General features: G+C 38.5%; 1 protein-coding gene across 5 annotated transcripts in view; it reads right to left on the reverse strand.

Annotated features, from left to right (window-relative positions):
• Positions 1-756: 756 nt before the first annotated feature.
• Positions 757-18,961, reverse strand: part of VCL (vinculin) — a 55,463-nt gene continuing 37,258 nt past the window's right edge. The window contains exons 9-22 of one of the 5 annotated variants that reach the window (XM_072931535.1): positions 18,691-18,844; positions 17,539-17,714; positions 16,383-16,573; positions 14,846-15,045; positions 14,221-14,349; positions 13,052-13,201; positions 12,375-12,483; positions 11,102-11,404; positions 10,393-10,523; positions 9,894-10,079; positions 7,057-7,266; positions 4,742-4,945; positions 4,004-4,108; positions 757-3,315 (exon numbers count right to left, since the gene is read on the reverse strand). In XM_072931535.1, the coding sequence (XP_072787636.1) occupies positions 3,169-3,315; positions 4,004-4,108; positions 4,742-4,945; positions 7,057-7,266; positions 9,894-10,079; positions 10,393-10,523; positions 11,102-11,404; positions 12,375-12,483; positions 13,052-13,201; positions 14,221-14,349; positions 14,846-15,045; positions 16,383-16,573; positions 17,539-17,714; positions 18,691-18,844 (2,395 nt within the window). In that variant the 3' untranslated portion in view covers positions 757-3,168. Of the gene's footprint in view, positions 3,316-4,003; positions 4,109-4,741; positions 4,946-7,056; positions 7,402-9,893; positions 10,080-10,392; positions 10,524-11,101; positions 11,405-12,374; positions 12,484-13,051; positions 13,202-14,220; positions 14,350-14,845; positions 15,046-16,382; positions 16,574-17,538; positions 17,715-18,690; positions 18,845-18,961 lie in introns of those variants that run through there. The other 4 variants (XM_012574529.5, XM_072931536.1, XM_002196746.6 and 1 more) reach the window with 4 other exon arrangements.

Genomic DNA, 18,961 nt, shown 5'->3' on the forward strand with positions numbered 1-18,961 from the left:
CAGCACTTCTCTGAAGAGCAGAGTTTGGGGAATCGGACTGTAGCATTGGCAAGGAATTACACTGCCAAGTTTTGATCTCCCCTTCTCCTCATGTCCGGCTCTGGGAGTGCTGACCAAAGTGGTTGCCTGTCAGGGTCTCATCTTCTTTCAGATATGGAGAGGAATGTGAACAGTACAAAACTCTGAATTTTACCCATTATTACTAAATGGGTAAAATAGTACCAGGTGCCCTCTAGGACTATGGGGCTGTATTTGGTCCTACAGTATCAGTAAACATTGGTTCCAACAAGTCAGAACATTATGTGCTGGTAAAAATTTTTAAGAAAAAGCGTTTGTAAGACTATCTAACAGTGACAGAGTGAAGGAAATGTAACAGGGATTTCATACTGATCACCCTTGTATTCACTTGAAGTAGTGAAAGTCACATTAACAGGATGCTGGTCAGAGTAGCAGTTCTTCCCTACTGACAGGACCAGGCCAAGCCCATTTTAAGTTTTCACAATACAGCAGATCACTGTCAGGTCTCAGGCAAATCTCCTGTTCTCCTCCACTCAACACAGCTTCCAGTAAATTCTTTAATTACTAGTTTGACAAGCACAAAAGACAAAAAACCTTTGTTTTATCTCCTATTTGAAAAACTACAGTTTCTTTCTGTTCAGAACATGTAGAAACAACTCTTCTTTTGGCTTTTGCTTTTTGCTGCTCTTCTTGTTACAGCATCATCCACTGCTGTTATCATTAACACTCAGAAGCTGATTTTTGTACAAATGCTTTTTTTATTGTTTTAACAGAACCAAAGAAAGGCTGAAAACATTAGACTATACAATACATTTTGGTTTATAAACAAAGTTTTATAGTGGTAAAACATTTCTAAGTGACATTCATGGTCTTGTTCAATGTTTTGCTGTACTTCAGGACTGAAGACCAATAGTGTTCAAAAATGCAGTAATTGCATAAGGTGGTCAAGTTCTATAAACAGTTCGAGAACTTAGAGCAAACATTCTGGAAGAATATCAAAGGCAACCATGATTCATAATTCTCCTGCAAACATTCCTCAATAAACAAAAAGTGATCTTTGGCATAAACAATTATGTATTAAAGGCATTAGTAATATTGCATTAATATCATTCAAGCAACTAAACAGTGATGCTAAAATAATAATAATTAAAAAAAAAAATCTCACAGAGAAGCCTGGATGGCAGGAGCAGGATGAGGGGATGTGAGGAGCATTGAAAAGCAATACAGGAAGACTATTTAGAAAATCCCTTTAAAATAATCCCTACGTATTCAGTGTTATGTACTATTAAATAGAAATTACTACATTAAAATTATGCTAAAGTTCTGATATAAACCAACCAAATGCATCCAGGTTAAGGCTCTGGCACCCCTTCCTTCCTCTTCCTGTTGCAGGTAACTGCAAGAAGAGAGTACTAAGGAAAGATCCTAAGTACCAAATATTAAATGATACCCAGACACAAGGAACAAATTCAAGAAGAACACACGCCTTCTCTTGCTGAGGTCAGTTTGAGACAGTTGTATTATCAACAGTTTAACTTCCCTTTTTAGATAACAGTGCAATGAAGGGGGTGGAGGGGAGAAAGTCCAAGCACAGAGTAACTGTTGCAGGCAGGTAGAGGACAGCTGAGTGTGCTGTGTCTCTTCCTTTGAGCTGTTAAGACTGGTAAGTTTTTCCCCCAAGGACACTTCTATTCAAGGTGGTTTGATTGTGCAATAAGTCTCAGCAAATTAAGAGGGTATTATGAGGTCAGTGCTGATTTGAGCAAAAGTCTGCAAGTATTCCTTGCAAATGTAGAAACTCAAGTTGTTCTTTCCATAGGGCAATTAAATGAACAGGTATGAATAGATTTATATATATATGAAGCCATATTCAATTATGGAAGGATAAAACATTATAAGTCTATTTTAATAAGGGGAGGGAGTTGAGGGTTTTATTGTTGTCATTTTGTTTGGGATTTTTTTTAAAGATACAGTAACACTTTGTTCAATTCACAAAAAAAAAAGGGTTTTGAGACTCCAAACTCCAAGCAGTAAAAATAATGAGGTATGTGCAGCATTAGGAACCACCATTTGCTGGTAGGCACCAGCTTACCTAAAGAGGGTTTCATGTCCCTGCAGAGCTCAGTTTTCAAGCTTATGCATTGTTGGAAAGAAGAACAGTGAGGCTAAAGGTATTTTTAAACTGAATATATTTATCTTTTAATTTTCACCTTGAGCGGCTGGAATAACATTAGATGGAGGGAAGAGGGAAATAGCAATAATTCCATGTGCTCATTTGGTTTTCAAAAAGAAAGAGCCAGCATGTGGCATTTTCTGGTCCTGGACATGTAGCTAAGTTAACAGAACCAGGATTTTTCAGCTCAGTACATTGCTGAATTGAGCAAGGAAGGAGTTCCATGATTTAAGGTCTCCAGCCATAAGGCTCAAGCTGTCAACAGTGTGCCACTAAATCTGCAAAACCATTCAGTACAGTACAAGAGTTCTGGAATGCCTACCTACAGGGTGACAGGAGGGGAAAAGAGACAGCTCCAGTTTCTGTTAAAGTACTGTTGCCAGGCAAGAATTAAAAGCAAAAAGCATTTCAGACATGGAGTTTTAATCCTCAGTTTACAACTGTTCTGCTGCCCCACCTTCCCTTTTTTAATTAAATAGCCCACACCTTCCATCATTTCTGCATGGTTTTAGAATAGCCAGATAAAATTCTGTTGAGAAGTTGAATGTTTCTGTATCAATGATTATCCCTAAAAAACTGCCAAGTAACCAAGTGTCCTAAACTCTCAAGACAAGCTTAAAGTGAGGTCCATGTTTTATATCATCACATGGAAACTACTGGAATATGCAGTGCATAAATGAAGTGTGCTTCTGGAAGTACAGAATTCACCAACAGAATCTTGAAAAGCAAAAAAAAAAAAAAAAATTAAATATAAGAACTGTCTACTGTTGGCAGCAAATTAGAGGTGTTGGATATCAAATGTGTTCCGAAGACATTTGAAATGCATTATCTTATAATTCATACCCTTAGAATGGGGCATTAGCATAAGCTAATCTTAAGCTCATGTATACAGCACCTTCTGCTGTTAATATATCTCTTCTGTTTCCAAAAAAAAAAGGCATTTTATGTTACAGAAAACAATACTAATGTGGAAAGTATTACTGATACCACGGGGTCTTTCTGACCCAGCGAAGAGTGAATCCAGCATCTGTTCTTATCTTAATGGATGCTGCTTCAGCTTCTCTCACAGTTTCCTTCACAGACTGCATGAGATTCTGGGCATTATGAACCAACATCTCAGTTGCCTGTGAAGAAAAAGAAGAATTTCCAATGTACCAGTAAATACCATGATTAGGACAGTAGCATCTAAACTCTTTGTGCACAAAAACTAGCAGGACAAATATATTACGTCTGTTGCCTGAAACTATGAAAATATAATTGAAGTAAACATCTCTGGGAACCAGCCTTATCCTGACTCAAAACAAAACTCCCCCATTCCTCACCTTATATTTGTGCAAAATCTGAATACAACCTTAATGTCACTAAGTAGAATAACCTCTCTCAGAAGCCAAAGATGCGAGATTTCTCCTGCAAAGATGCATTTGGAAGGTAACTGAGCTGCAGGGGACTCGAGATATTGTTGGAAAAAAAAAAAACGTTTCCCCTGGAATCCACCCGAGGGCGCCCCTGCGCCTCCCAGGTCCAGTCTGCAGTGGTGAGTCCTTCCCGCGGGCTTTTTACTGGGCAAAGCGGGAGATGAACAAGTTGTTCGTCACAAAACTGGAACCCGAGTAGCTTTTTGGCTTGTTCCTCTGTTACACCGTAGTGTTTGAGCCAGAAAGCAAAGTGCTGTACTACAGTGATCGTCTCTAAATAGCTGAGGTGAGCTTCAACATAAAGTTCCCAGAACACATCTGCTATAACAGGTTGTATATTTGTCCCCATAAAAGTGATAAAGAATTCCATGCTACCAACAGTCTTTACAGCCCTTACCTGTTCTGACTCTTCATCACTGATATTAGTTCTGCCCAGCATGGTAGCTTTGACAGTGGAGAGAATTTTCAGCTGTGTACTGATGGTTGGGATTCGCTCACAGACCTAAGCAACAGGGATAAAAACCACTTCATATTGTAAATTGAACCAATACATTATGCATCCATTTTCTTCAGATAAAATTTTTTATTTTATTTTACTATTAGAAAATGAATTAGCATCGAGGTGATCCTACAACCTTCAAGACTACCTGATAAATATTGGTAGGATATTTGCATCTTATTTTACTTGCTTTGGGAATATTTGGAGATGACATTTTTCTTTTCTTCCTGATACTTGTCAAATGTCTGCTTGGTTAGAAATAGCAATATGTATATATATATATATATATTTGCCTGAGACTAAAAAAACTTAGAATTGTTGCATTTCTGGTACTATTCTTTGATGCAAAGGAATGAGTGAATGAAATATAAAACAATGCAGACTTAGGACATATCAGTACTTGTAACACAGCATTCTTTCAGAAGTTCTTTTGACATGAAATTCTAACTTTACAGAGTATATGTTCACATAAAAATTTACATTTTTATATATATATTCCCACGTGATCTAAAAACACAGACCTTGACAAAACTTTCCAAGCCAAGGGAAGATACCCGTGATTTACTGGCACAATTCCTGTGCTCACCCCACTGAGAGAGGCACAGCAGAGGCAGCATGCGAGCAGCTCCCCGTTACCTGCAGGAGGTTTGTTCTGATGCGCTTGTCCGTGCACTGCTTTGCCACCTCCTTGGCGAGCCGGGTGACCTCGTCGGACGCCTTGGCGATGTCCTTGGCGCACTGGATGAGCGCGCGCTTGTTGCCGCTGCCGCCTCGGACCAGGCGCGACATCTCGGCCATGAGCAGCGCCATGCGCTTCGCCGCCGCGATGATGTCGTTGCCCTGCACGGAACAACACAGTCACCGCTCCTGCCAGCACCTCACCGCTCCGCAGAAACGCTCCAAGAAGTTAAGGGAGGAAGAACCACTTGTGAACACAGAAGGGGTTTCTTCAAGGAACAGGGAAGAGCTGTACTAAGTACTTGTTTCTGACTTTTTTTTTCTAAACACTCAGGGGAAAAAAGCTCACTTCAAAACTGAAAAAGAAGTTGTAAAGTGTTAGTTTGTCCATGGAATGAGCCACTGCTCTGATGACTAGATTTTAGGATAAAGCATGTTATTAGCATTTGAAATTCCAGATTTTCCCCCAAAAAAGACTTCTTCTAAAGTAAAAAAAAAAAAAAAATGCTAAACAACCTGTTAAACCAGTTGTCATTAGAACAGTTGAGCATGGAATTTTCAGTGGCATCTGAAACTGAATTGTTAAAGCACCAGCTATGCTGCTAATAATGCTAAAGGATAAATGGAAAAGAATCTGACACATATAACTTTTGTCATCAGTAACGTGGAATTGAGATGCAACTTCTACTTTTTAAAAAATTATTCCTTGAAAATAAATCTTTTTTGATAAAATCTCTCCCTTTAAAATAAAGCCTCCAGGAGAGAAGAATATGGATTATCAAAAGATAATCTAGTGATATTTCTTGTATTAAAATCAAGGTTCCTTGTACATCAAAATTTAGAGTCACAGAAATACATCTGAGAAATATTTGATATGTGAATCAATTGTAACCAAGGCAGACCCATTTTTTATACACTGTTCCAAAGAGAAACCTAGTGCAAGGGAAAGCAGACCTAGCTGATTCCTTGTTAGTAGTTTGTCAGTACATTTAGTGTATTTATCTTATTCTCTTTCTATGAAAGTTGTTAGTCAAAAGAGAACTACTTGGTGCTTTGAAGCATTCCTTTTGTGAGGATGAAATAGCAGCAGAGTGAGTTTCAGTATTAGTACACACTTTCGATGGAATAATCCCACAGATAATGACCAATGAAGTTCAGAGCAAGGAGTACCCAGTGAGAACTCAGCTGAGCCAAGGTATCCTCTACCCTGTGTACACACTTCTGTGACTCAGTACGAGCAAGTTCAAGATGGTATCCCAGGCATTTTACAGATACAGTGACCCAAACAGCTGAACTGTCCATTACCGTGACCTATTAGCTAAGCAGTTTGCTACTATAACCAGTTAGGATATAAATGACATAACACAAAGCTTTTCCATGTTTTCACGTAGAAGGATCAGTGTCTAACAAGTTATCCAAGCACCAGAATCTGAAAAGGACAAGAACATTTTTAAAGCCCTTTTTATTAAAATGGTTTAGTATAACTATCTATGTAAGTATACACACACACATACATATGCACACTCCCCTAACTTTTGTTATGGGACACCAACCTTATTTTATCCAGCATGCTATGAAAAGTGCCCAGTCTTGCAAACATTTGTGCTTAGACAGAAGACAGGCTACTTGTGAATGTCTGAACCTCGTTAGATTTCCACTGGTTTCATATAGACATAATCTCAATTCAGCAGCTAACAGCATTCAGTGCAGCTTCTTCAGAAAAAAATTCTCTCAAGACCAGCATTTGCAATACAGCCCAGTGCAAGCCAGCAGTCAGGCAGTCTCTTCCATAAACACTGCCATACAAAGCCATTCCTTGTTGGAAGGGATGTTAATTGGCGGCATCAATTGAGGCCAAGCACAATAGACACCTTAAATGACTTCTTGAATTCTGTAACTCTGCTGCATCCGGAAGTCATTAGGAAACCATTAACCACGGCTTCCCAGGTAGCACATGAATGGAAAAAGGAACCGAAGGAGAGGAAGACAATCCCTATTAAAATCTCAAAACTGCCATAACAAAGAAGACCAGGCAGATGCAAAGGGAGAGGAAGTCTTTGAATATTAATAAGTGACCCCAATCAAGCTTCAATCCGGCACTGACAAACAGATCTAGCAAACTTGTGAAGCCACTTTCAGTCCTTAAAATGAAGTGCAGACACACTTATTCATTCAGGATGGCGGGGCCCAGCAGGGATCAAGAGTGATGCAAATGTGTCAGCGTTCCAAGTGGCCAGATGCACGCGGATCAGTCCCCGGGGACTCAGGAGTACCTTACTAGACCACTTGGTTGCTTCCCGGTGTAGAGACTGAGCAGCAGCCAGAATGGGCTGGTTAACGGGCTGATTGGTTGGCATTAACAGCAGCTCAGGCTCGTAATCATCTTCAAAGTCATAGGGGAGAGTGAATTCAACATCTGCATCATCCTCCTCATCTATATCTACACCAGCCTCAGCCGCTTCATTAATCACAGTCACATCAGGCTTTGCAGGTGGCAGCAAGGGTGGAGAAACAGGGGACAGTTAGTACAAGAAGCAGAATTTGGTAGAAGAGCACAAACTGAGCAGTTTTAGTGACCAAAACATCCTCTTGGCCTCTCAGGATCTGACAAGGCAGCTCTAGGATCAGGTCAAGGGGAGGAGGGGAAGGAATATAAGATTAGCAGAAGGAAACAAACAGTTCACCTGTGAAGCAAAGTTACCAAAAATATTAAGAAGTTACAATTCAAATATGGAGCAATATTTTCCATCTGAGCATTCAGCTTCTGTAGACAGAGGCGGACCCACAGAACAATATTTTACTGGCAGGTCAACAATGAAATAAATGGCCTTTCTGTCTCAATGGAAGCTGTTCTGACTGCACAGGAGCAGGCACAGGATAAGGCACAGCAGCTGATGACTGTGATATTTGTGCAGATACAAAGCTTTGTATGGAAGCACATTCATATGTGTGATAAGAGCAGATAGCAGCAGAAAAGCCACTGACACTGCTTGCTGTAGACTAAAAAAAGATGGGATGGAAGACACTGTAGAAGCAAGTACTGAGGTACCACACAGAACATGTAAACAAGCAACACAGGGTTCAAAAAAGACAACGTGATGTTGAATGCCATGAATACTGTGAATATTACAGTTCTTAAAGAAGACTGAAATTGAATTAATGAAAAAAGAGGATATGAAGCATATGATACTGTTTTGCCACAGTATGTTGTATCCATTACCTTCAAAAAGAAAAAAAAACAAGGGGTTCAAGCAAATAAATTATATTATGAGAAGTTCTCAAGGAAGAGGTAAGAGGTATAACAATATAAGCATTAGTAATACAGCAATGTTTCAATACAAAAGTAGTCTACAAGTTTACTACTGTAATTATTCAAATAAAGCCAGGTATGATAAATTAAGATACCAAGTAAAATACTCTTACCAAAAACTTTGCATTTGCCACTGTGTTTTGCTTAAGATACGGTCTTTTCTAGAAATAAAGCCCCATATTTGTCAACAACAACATACAGGAATTTTGGAACTGCTAATACTTGTAAGGCCAAACCAACTCATCTTCAAACGCAGCTTTTATTTAAGTCTTAATCTAATGAAAAGTATCCAAATATCCCTAATTTTCTGATTTATCCAGATGATGGGGAGGCCAGGGAAATTAAAGCAATAGACATTATTTAACTGGTGTTCCATGAGAAAAATGGAGTACATGAAAGCCCAGAATCCACTCAGTGAAGAGCAGCTTTTGTAAAGGAGAAAAATAGATTTTCATTCTTAGACAAATGAACAATCATTTTATCAACATTTTTTAAAGACTAAGTACTTGTTCACCCACTCCTCCCACTTTACTACAGGTAAAGTACCAGTAGACTGCGATCAGCAAAAAGGCAAAAGACACTTGGCTCACAGCCTGTTGGGACTTCATGTAAGCAAGACCTTATAGTTCTGTTTTCCAGATCTAGCCCATATTCCTCAGCACTGTCCCTCAATCCCTCTTCCATTCCATCAGGTGAGTTCAGAGACTACAGAAGTGTTTTTAAAATTTCTTCTCCCAAAACACACTGTGAGAATAACTGAGCTCCTATTGCCAAAATGATATTGCTAAAAAAGAATTAGAAAGACAATTGTCAGGCTGACTTACTGGTCACTTCTGAGGTCACTAATAAATTCTAGTACTGTCCCTTTAGTAATATAAAAATGTGTTTGGTATATCCAGAAGTATGGGGAAAATAGAGCTTTGGATTTTGGAAAAGAGATACTCAAAGAGATTTGCAGAAACTTCTTTTGTATTTTATATGTGCTTCCAAAACAGATGTTCCTTCAGCTCAAAGCACTGAAGCTGACTCTGTAAGTTATTCAAGCTTATCTCCTACTCACCACCTAATTTAGTGAAGAAAAAGGGAGAGATTATAAAAGCCAAATTCTGACCCTTAAATTTACGCTTGCAGAAGCCTAAATCTTTGAAGTTCTTACTCAGCACCCAGCTTCTGCCAGAGAAAAAATGTAGCTCTTGGGGGAAGTAGGGAGATAAGAAAAGCTAAACAAAGCAATATTAGCATTTATGAGACTGGCAAATTCACAGTTCTTCATAGCACTGAAATGGGAAGGAAATTCAGGATTTCCGCCTTAATAGCCAATGTGACTCACTCCAAAAAAAGAATGAGACCAGGCCACCAGTTTGGTCATTTTTCCCATAATAAACACATCAGATTAACTGCAAAGAACCTTGCAGCTTCTTCCAGAATTAAGACAAACCAGGTAATGATTTCTTGCAGCTGCAACATCCATATGGACTTTTCCATACAGACTTTTCAAAGTCATTTAAATACAGCACAAGCATAGGTATTAGTGACTTTCTAGGCAATACCAGCACCAAGGATCACAAACAGCTTGGCATACAGGGCATATTTGTGTTCCCAGGGGTATGTTAATAAAGCAGTTTAGCAATCCTCTGATCTTGAATGGGTTTCTAATTCCTCCTCCATCAGTGTTTTTACTATTTAGTCTGTGAGACACTATCATAAGATGAGACACACTGATCCTGAAAATAAAATTAAAAGAGCACAATAAAAAAATAAAATTAAAATTATCACAAAATGCTTATAACAAATTCTTACCTTGCTAGACCATTTCCGAGCTTCATCATGCAACTGTCTAGCAGCCATCATCATGGGCTGATTGATTGCTTCTCCTGCCTTTTGCTCTGGGAATTCTTCATCCTTTTCTTCAGGTGGTGGTGGTCTAGGTGGGGGAACCTCCCCCTCTGGCAGGGGTGGTTTTGGAGGAGCGAGCTCATCAGTCAGCTAAGGAAGGCAAACACCTTATTGAGTGCAGTGAAATAGAGCAAAGATTGAGCAAATGATGATGTCATGGCAAGACATGACTGTATGACCTCAGGTCTTTTTCCAGTTTTTCAAGTGCTTACTGTTAAAGAAAATACCGCATTTTCATCTTCCCTTTTGAATGCTGGATTGATATTTTTTAGACTTGAGGCTACTTGTATGCATGGCTGGCCAGACAATACCTTTTATTTCTAAGGAACAATAATATACCTAAGTAATTTCAGTGTAATCCACACATCAACGGCAACTGTGTATTTTATTACAAACTACCTACACTTACATGAAGGTGCTCAAGGTCAGGAGGAGGAGGAGGAAAATCTGGTTCCTGAGGCTGGAAGGCTTCTCTGACTTTGGCCACAGCTCCCAGAATTTTGTATCCAGAATCCAAGAAACTCTTCTGCAAACCTGAATAAAAATTCCAATACTGGTTTAAAAACAATTTAATAGAACTTGGTAATACTTAGAACACTACCCCCAAAAGTTATATCTATAATGTACTGTGCCAAGTACACTTACGTGTGTATTTTAAAAAATACCAAATTGCTTATAGCAGACTTGCATGCTTGAAATGTTAGTGTCATATGCAACATACACACCATAAAGCCTTGGTTGAATAATAATCACTATCAATAGCCAAAGTAATTCCCTGAACAACTTTTAGAATAAAAAAAAAAACTACATAATATTTTGTTTATATATAAAGTAGTATTACTTAAAACTAGTAACAAATGCTTCTAATTAACATGAAACCACGTATCATACTAGAATGCTGAATCCTTTTCCCTTGAATATGCCAAAGGATTTTGATTGCATTTTAGAACAGCAGGATGCAGCAGTTAATGGTGTGAGCTTAATTTCCTCATTCTGAGCTGTAAGTGTACACCATATTTACATAAAAGGAGATACACAGCTGTATAAAAAAAAAGTCACATCATCTCCAGTCAATAAAAGGCACATTTTAAATTAGCTGACTGAATCCTTACCAGGATCAGAAATGTTGCCTGCCACAGCTTTAGCATCCATTACCATAGGTGATATAGTTTTGCTCAGCTCATCAGAGGCTGCTTTAACAGCCTCCCGAAATTTAGGGTCTTCAGAATTTTCCACCTCCCGTTTAGCGACCAGCAGGATGCGGTTGGCTCGTCTGGCAATGCTGGTGGCACCAGCTACCAGCATCTGAGGTTGCATGTTGGCCATTGCAACTTTACATTTATCCAGGTCCTTCTTAATGGCCTCTTCTGATGCATCCAACAGAGATTTAGTATCAATGGCTTCATCCACCAACCCTAGAATAAAAGTTAATACATTAATATTCTAGTTTCATCTGTGGAACAAGATATTTGTTATTCTAGAGAGTACAAAAGCAGAAAAGTATTTTAAAACTGGGGTCAGGGGAAGAATAGAAGAGGGCATGGAGAAATCAGACCAAAGTACTACTGCAGTTTAACTTGTGATCCTGTTGTACCTCTGTGAGGGTTACCATGGTGAAGCTTGTTAATGATGCCCCAAGCTCTTATTCCTCTACCATGAAATGTTGTTTCAGTCAAGAAGTGGCATACACAGTATATGCAGCAGAGATTCTTTCTTCACACCAAATTTATTTAAGCATATTCAGTACTTTTTGTACTCTCCCATTCATTCCAAAGGAAATATCCCTCTGGCTGTGCTTTTTACATAGGGATGATTCACAGTGACAAGGAAGTGAGATTTAAAATACCCAGGATTTAATTACTGGGATAAAGGAGGAGATAGTCCAGTCAGCTGCTCAGCAGGTTAGTGCAAAGGATCTGCACCTGGGAAGGACTGAAACATTTCAGTGCCTCAGCAGGATCAGTATCTTTGTCTTCTTCTCTTTATTCATCAAGCTGTTACAATATTTTGAATATGTTTTCTTTCCTTCAGTTACTTATCTGTCCTATTTCAATATGCCAAGATTATACAAAATAAGTTGTCACAGTGATATACTGCTAGAATAGCAACTGCAATAAAAAATGATGGTATTCAGATTTTCCCAAAAAAGAACTAAAGCAGGATTTGCTCCTCTACAGCTCAGCATTAACAAATAAGAAGCCAGCTATTTTGTATATTCTGTAACATATACATCTTCCTGGAGTCAGTGAGAACATTCCCCCTTCTTAATTTATTTTTAAACTGTCATTATTCTTTGCACGTTTCATCGATCCAAACATCATGGAGAAAAATCTATACAAGCTAGTTAGCCACAGGTAGGATCTTCAACAAAAATTCCTACTCTACCTGTCATTTTTTCTACATTATCAATCCATTGGTTTTTCATGGTCTCAAAATGTTCATAAGCAGCTTGATTTCCAGGATTTCTCAAGAGGATACGAGCTGCTGATACTACCTGCCAACAGAAGACATTTTTAATTATCAGTACACATCAACATTACGCACATTCTTGAAAATGCATTTGTTTTTTCAGGACTGGATGTGTAGCTCCACATTTGAAAACCTAGTTCATTAATTCTAGTGCAGTATCTAGCTCCTTGAAGATCTACCATACTTCTGATATTAGCTGGTGCATGTACTTTTTTCTGGAACTTCAATTACGTACTAACTTATCTTATAAACAACTCCTGAAAGCACTAAAATACAATACTTAATACACTACCAACATTTAGATAGAAGTTTATTTTGAAAAAGAAAAAGGAGCATTTTTACATATTTTACTAAGCCTCAAAATCATTTTGTTTCAAGTGTAAGTCACAGACATTTCTGTCCAAATGTTGAAAAATAAAATATGTTATTTGATCATTTTTATCTACTTTTAGTATAGTGTATAGAAATATTTGCCATTCTCCTTTTAAGAGTGTCAGCACTATGTTCCTTATTGGTATTAACTTTCTTTGAGAACAGAAGCACAAGGAAAATTCCCCAGAAGTCATCCCCAGCCCTTCAAACCCAGCAAGCACCTGTGGGGTGAGTTCCCTTGCTGATTTCACTGTTGCCTGAATGCCCTCCACAGTAGTTTTATTGGCAGTTCCAACTGCAGCTGCTTTTTCTGCCGTAGCTCCCAGTCTAGCAGCATGGTTTTCAAAGTTTGCTGCTCTTTCATCAAACACCTAGTTGTCAGAAGAGAAAAAAAACATTAAAAAAAAAGCCCTAACCTCCCTAAAAAAAAAAAATAATTTCTTCAAAGTGTCAGAGACACCTTCATAACATCCTCACATATCTCATCCTGAGAGGATGCAAAAGGACACAAAAGCTTTAAGGGCTTTTTTTTTTTTTAAATCTTTACGTTACCAGACTTTCTCTTTACTAACTCAATGGGACAACTAAGAAGATGGCTATACACTTTACAGCTTCAAGGTATGAAATTCAGTAATTCCTGATGACTACTGCTGCAAGAAATACTCTATTAAAACTATTTTAGCTTAGAGATTCATCTTCAAACCCATAATATAAAAGTAACTATATTTGAAAGATAAATAAGGGGGTTTACACTAAAAATTCACACTGGAAAAAAATTCCCTCCTTTTACAGTCCTTAGATATTCAAGAAACAATTCCTGGACAAAAAGCTATCCTGCCATAAAACTGAATTCTCTATGGTCTTGGGAATTATTTTGATCATGTAGCCAAAAGCCAAAATAGCCAGACACTGCATTTTAAGTACTTCATGTGCTGCCAGTGGTTTTCAAGTACAGGAAACAATATCCAGCAAAAGAACAGGTTTAATCTGTTGATTAATTCTGGCATGAATTTGACTATGGTAATCAGCTTATGTAATGCTGAAATATAAAAATCCACCAACTAGTGTGTTAGGGAATTTTGCACAAGAATTGTGTAGCCTGCTGATGGCAATGTGACACCAACAACACAGGGAGACATTTTTGCCATTTACTGAAGTCAGGGACTACACTGTTTCCAGGGTTAAGCAAATCACAGTCTCCAAGAGTCCAAAGAGGTTTGCATAGTAATCTTTATGTTGTCAGAATTAATAAGCATGTACCACAAACTTGAGAAAAAATACCAATTCATTTTTCAGAACACTGATTAATTTTTCAAAATACCAATTCGGGTAAAATTAAACAATAACTGAAGCTTTATATGGAAAGAAAAGACCACCTGGGTATACTTGCCTCATCTCTGTTGGGAGCATCTGAGGGAGCAGTGGCTGCTACTGCTAACAATTTAATAGGAGTTGTGGTGTCACTAAAAACATCAGAAACTTCCTGGGTCATTGCTTCTTGCATTCGTGCTTTAAGATCCTTAAAAAAAAGTGGAAAATTATTAGATATGATAGAGGGATATAAAGTTGTAAGGGTTCAAATCCCATAAAACCTTCTCTTGGAAAAAATTGCCTGTTCCAATGGCAGTCATTAAGATAAAATTACCTTAAAAGTATGACCAATTCATCACCTTTTACATAATTTGAAATATACAAAGCTTACATACCACTCCTTGAAGCAGCATTAGAAGCTATGAACAGCATGATTTGAGACCTTGCCCTTCAAATTTGCAATGTTAACATACTATTTTCTTTTAAGAAAGACTTAAATTTTCCTTCTAAACTGTTCATTTGAAATTAACCCCCATGGCATGCTAACAAGGCCTTTCTAGAAAGTTTGCTTTAAACACCTGAGCTAAATCAATGGGTCTGTAGCTGCAGTTTTGTTTTTCTGGAGGCCTCACACACACAAGGCTGGCTCAGAGGAGCGGAGGCTTTCAGTGCATCGTGTGCTTGCTGCACAGAGCAGTCCTTACCTTCAGCGAGTCCTGGAGCTGAGCAGCAATCGCCCTGGCCTGGGGGGACTCGCCCTCGCCTCGTGCAGCCAGCTCAGCCAGCTGGCCCGAGAGCTGCTCCACGCGGTCACACTTGGCCAGCAGGTCCTGCCGGTACGGGCCCATCATGACATTGGCCAAGCGCCGGCCTTCGGCAACCAGCCCACGGATGGCGGCCTGGCCTGCAGGGGACAGGGCACCGGGCAGTAACACGCGGCAGGAAACCACAGCACCCCCAGCACCGCGCGCCTACGCACACACATCCCAGCTCTTGGGCTTTTAAGAACACTTCCTGAGGTGGTACAAGAGATCTTCTGCAGTTTATCACTGAATAATTACAGTTCAAAACCACAGAGCAATTCAACTGTCTCCAGTTTCTTTGTGCTTAATTCAGCAACTCTGGCTAGAGATACATCCATTTTAATTAGAGTGGTCTGACAAACATTAACCATGGCAGCTGTCAGGTATTTCTACATAACTAATCTGTTGACTCCAATAAAAAGCACTTAAAAACTTCAAATACTGCAATTCATCCCCACATTAGAAGATGAGCAGCAAGAGGGGGAGAAAAGACAAGTAGAAACATAACTTAAAAAGCCAAATGCCCTCTCTCTCAGAATTCCAGAAGCCATAAGTAACAAGTGTCAAGTAGTCTGGATTGGAAGGGACAGTGGGGGTAGGGAACACCTTACAAAGCCTCTACAGTGTGTCAAGAGCTTTTCCATTTAAAAAAATTATTTTTAGCATGGCTAATTTCCTTCATTCACTTACAGATGCTTCCTGCTCATTCACAGGAATGTAATTCTCTGTTCTTTCAATAATACAATAGCAGCATTCTTTTAAAAGAACTCATCATGTATTAAGTCCAAAGACCTACTGAAGAATAATTTTAAGCTAATGCACAAGTAATCCAAGTTTGTAATCAAGCTTTAAATTACTTAGGAAGTTGCCACAGCATCAGACTATCCAAGAATCACTCAGCACTGCTGCCATCTTTTATATTCTTAATTTACTTTTTTTATGAGTATCCTGTGAAGTGCCAGCAGCTCCTGAACCAGATTTATATGGTCATCAAGAGCATAATGGGATTATCAGATCCCCTTTTTCTTTAATTATTAGCCTTCTCCTTAGATAACCCAGAAACCATACAAGAAGTGATATTTTAGGTCAGCTTTATGAGTGTTTTTCTCTTCTCAGAAGGACTTAATTATGCAGTTTGCTAGAGTAGGTGTAAATTCAAATTCGAGATACAATATTTGCATAATAAGGAAAGCGAGGAGCAATCTTGTCTTCTCTACAGCACATGCTTTTCCATTCTTTAGTAAAGAACACAAAGAATCATGGGCCAGCTTAATTCTGTAATTGCAGTCAGGACTTAGCTATAAGTCTAAGTCTCCACACCAGTGAAGATTCAATACATCCTCAGCACCTCAGGAGCAGAATTTTCCACCACAAAAACTAGCAATAGGGTTGATTCTAAACCTGGGGGGGAAATCACAAATCACAGAGGAACACTTACCTACTCCCCGATCAGCAACTGTAGGATTGTCTATCCACCTCTGAGCTTGTTCAATCTTGCCTTCCAAATGGACAGCTGCTTTAACGGGCCTCGTATTTGCTACAGCCCTGTTTGTTTTGGACTGTAAATTCTGAAGTGATGTAGCTATTTGCTTAGCCAAAGCACGGGCCTCAGGAGAGTCACCTTTCCCACTAAGGATTAACAGAAAAAAAAAAAAAGTGTTGTCATAGAAAGATCATTTATAGATTATCCCAAGTTCAGCAGGAAGATACACAATAACAGGTATTTGATATTTTTAAATAAGGTTGAATTTGATACTTGGGTTGAGACTCTGAGGAGCAATTCTCTGCTGTGGTGCCTGGACATTATATATGTTCAGCACAACACTGAGGTGGGGGAAGGCACAGACTGTCATTGCCCATACTGGTGTAAGAATTGATTTCCCATTTCCATGGCTGTCTTATGAGCAACTGCAATTTCTCCATACATATAACAAGCAGAAGAGTAAGCAGCCACAGACCAAAGGCTATATATAAACTTGACAAAAGGTAGCACATTAAGACCTACAGCAGCTAAAGCTCAATAAAAACTTGATTAAAGCATCTAACGAATGAAGCAAGAAAAATATTTATTGCTATATTGCAACCAGCCTTAGGTGACGATCACAGTTTGTACAATAATTATTTCTTTCTCCTCTTCCATTCTCAAGCGCAAAACTGATACAGAAATGTAATTTCTGAAAGTCTTATCTTTTGTATAGTTTGCAGTTACAGCTTAGAACACTGACAGCAATGGAAGTGGTAGATATTCCACCTTGGTATTTAGTAAACTGCTTAGCAAAAACCCATGATGACATCCATCTGCATAAACAAACTTGTGTTTCCATTGGCCTCTTGTTTTGACAGTACAAGCTCACTTTTGGCTTCAGTTTCGTTCTCAAAAATTCCATAGGCAGTAGAAAGAAAATACTTCTATGTAATCCATGTCTGGTTACCTTTTTTTTAAGGAAGCTAGTGCAAGCTAAGCTTTGAGATAGCAATCACTAGGCTGAAAAACTAAAAAGGTTTATTTTAATCATCAATATTCTGATGTTGCTCAGCATTGGGAACTGCACATGAAAGTCATTCAAATAATCGGTGATAAAACAAATACTTACTGTCGCCGCAGATCTGACAGCTTGGCTGTCAGAGCAGATATTTCCCCCAAGGAACGAAGGATATCATCTCTTTCTTTAGGCTCCTCACAGAGTTCTGCAACTTTCCTTGCTTCAGCCATAATTCCCCTAATATGCTCCTCTCCTTCACTGCCCCCATTAGGATCTGCAAGCCAATTCTTAATAGAAAGAAGTTGTGTACAAGTGAAGACAAAAAGTAATGTTTATTCTATACATAATTTTATAGAGGAAGAAAATACCAATACAGCTTTCAAAACTCTATTTAACATAAAATACTTCTCAAAAGCTATTTCTGGTTTTTAGGTACCATGAAATTATTCTGTTGCCTTGTAGTTTTTCTGTTTTGAAAAAAAAATGTCAAACTAGATAAAATCTATCCAAAGATTTTATATTCTTTTTCTCCCTTCAACATTTGCCAACAATATTTTAGAAGCAAAATTGAATCACTGCCTTTAGAAACTGATGATGTAACTTTCAGAAAAAAATGAAAGCAGATGTTCTTGAGCCCAGGGTGGTGCTTTCACAGAGCTCTTCCTAAAATGTCCCATTACCATTTCATTTGATACATGTAATATTAATGAATCTTTATATATTGATAATAGACACATATACACATTTAGATGAGGTGTATACATAGAAGATCCATTATTTGATGACCACTGGGTAAGAGACTGACCATTGAGGGATATTAAGAGTAACAAAAATAAAGGATCAGTTTAAAGAAAATGTAGTTTCATTAAGATAAAGACCTAAATCCTGAACTCCATTCCCAAAACAGTGCCCAAAGAAAAGGGCTCTGGTTTTATCCACAAATAAGTGTGTTTAATCTAAAACTCTATTCTTTTCTTTAATAAGATTAGTTTATATGCAAATTTAAAGTGTTCCACCATTTTAATTTAATAACCTTGAAATTTTTAGTAATGCCAAGTAAGTTACCAAAAAAGATCATCAACTGAAGTAAATTTCACCATATGTTGTAAATCACTGAACTTAAGATTTTTCTTTGTTAAAGCAAGTATCCCCTCTATGTTCTTTCTTTCAAGTAACTGTGTTTTGTTTGGAAACAGCTACAGTAGCTCAGTGTAACAGCTCTAACGGCAGCAATGTTCTGAATTATTTAATCACTAGTGGTACCTGAGCAGCATCAATCTTCTTAGCAATTGCCTGCTTAGAGTTGGTCATGGCCTCCAGCTTGCGGGCTGCATTCTCCACTTTGGCAGTGAGCAAGTCCAGACCCTGGGACACCTGCTGGGCTTTCTGCATAGCCATGGGTGTAGCACCCTGTCCTCTGCCCGAGACACAAAGAGCACCACAGATTCAGCTCGACTGAGAAAAGCTATTTTCTAGTGAACAGGCAACAAAATCTGTTTACAAGTATTCCCAGCAAATTATTGAAAGAGACACA

This window comes from Taeniopygia guttata, chromosome 6 (genome assembly GCF_048771995.1).
Source record: "Taeniopygia guttata chromosome 6, bTaeGut7.mat, whole genome shotgun sequence".
Lineage (NCBI taxonomy): Eukaryota > Metazoa > Chordata > Aves > Passeriformes > Estrildidae > Taeniopygia > Taeniopygia guttata.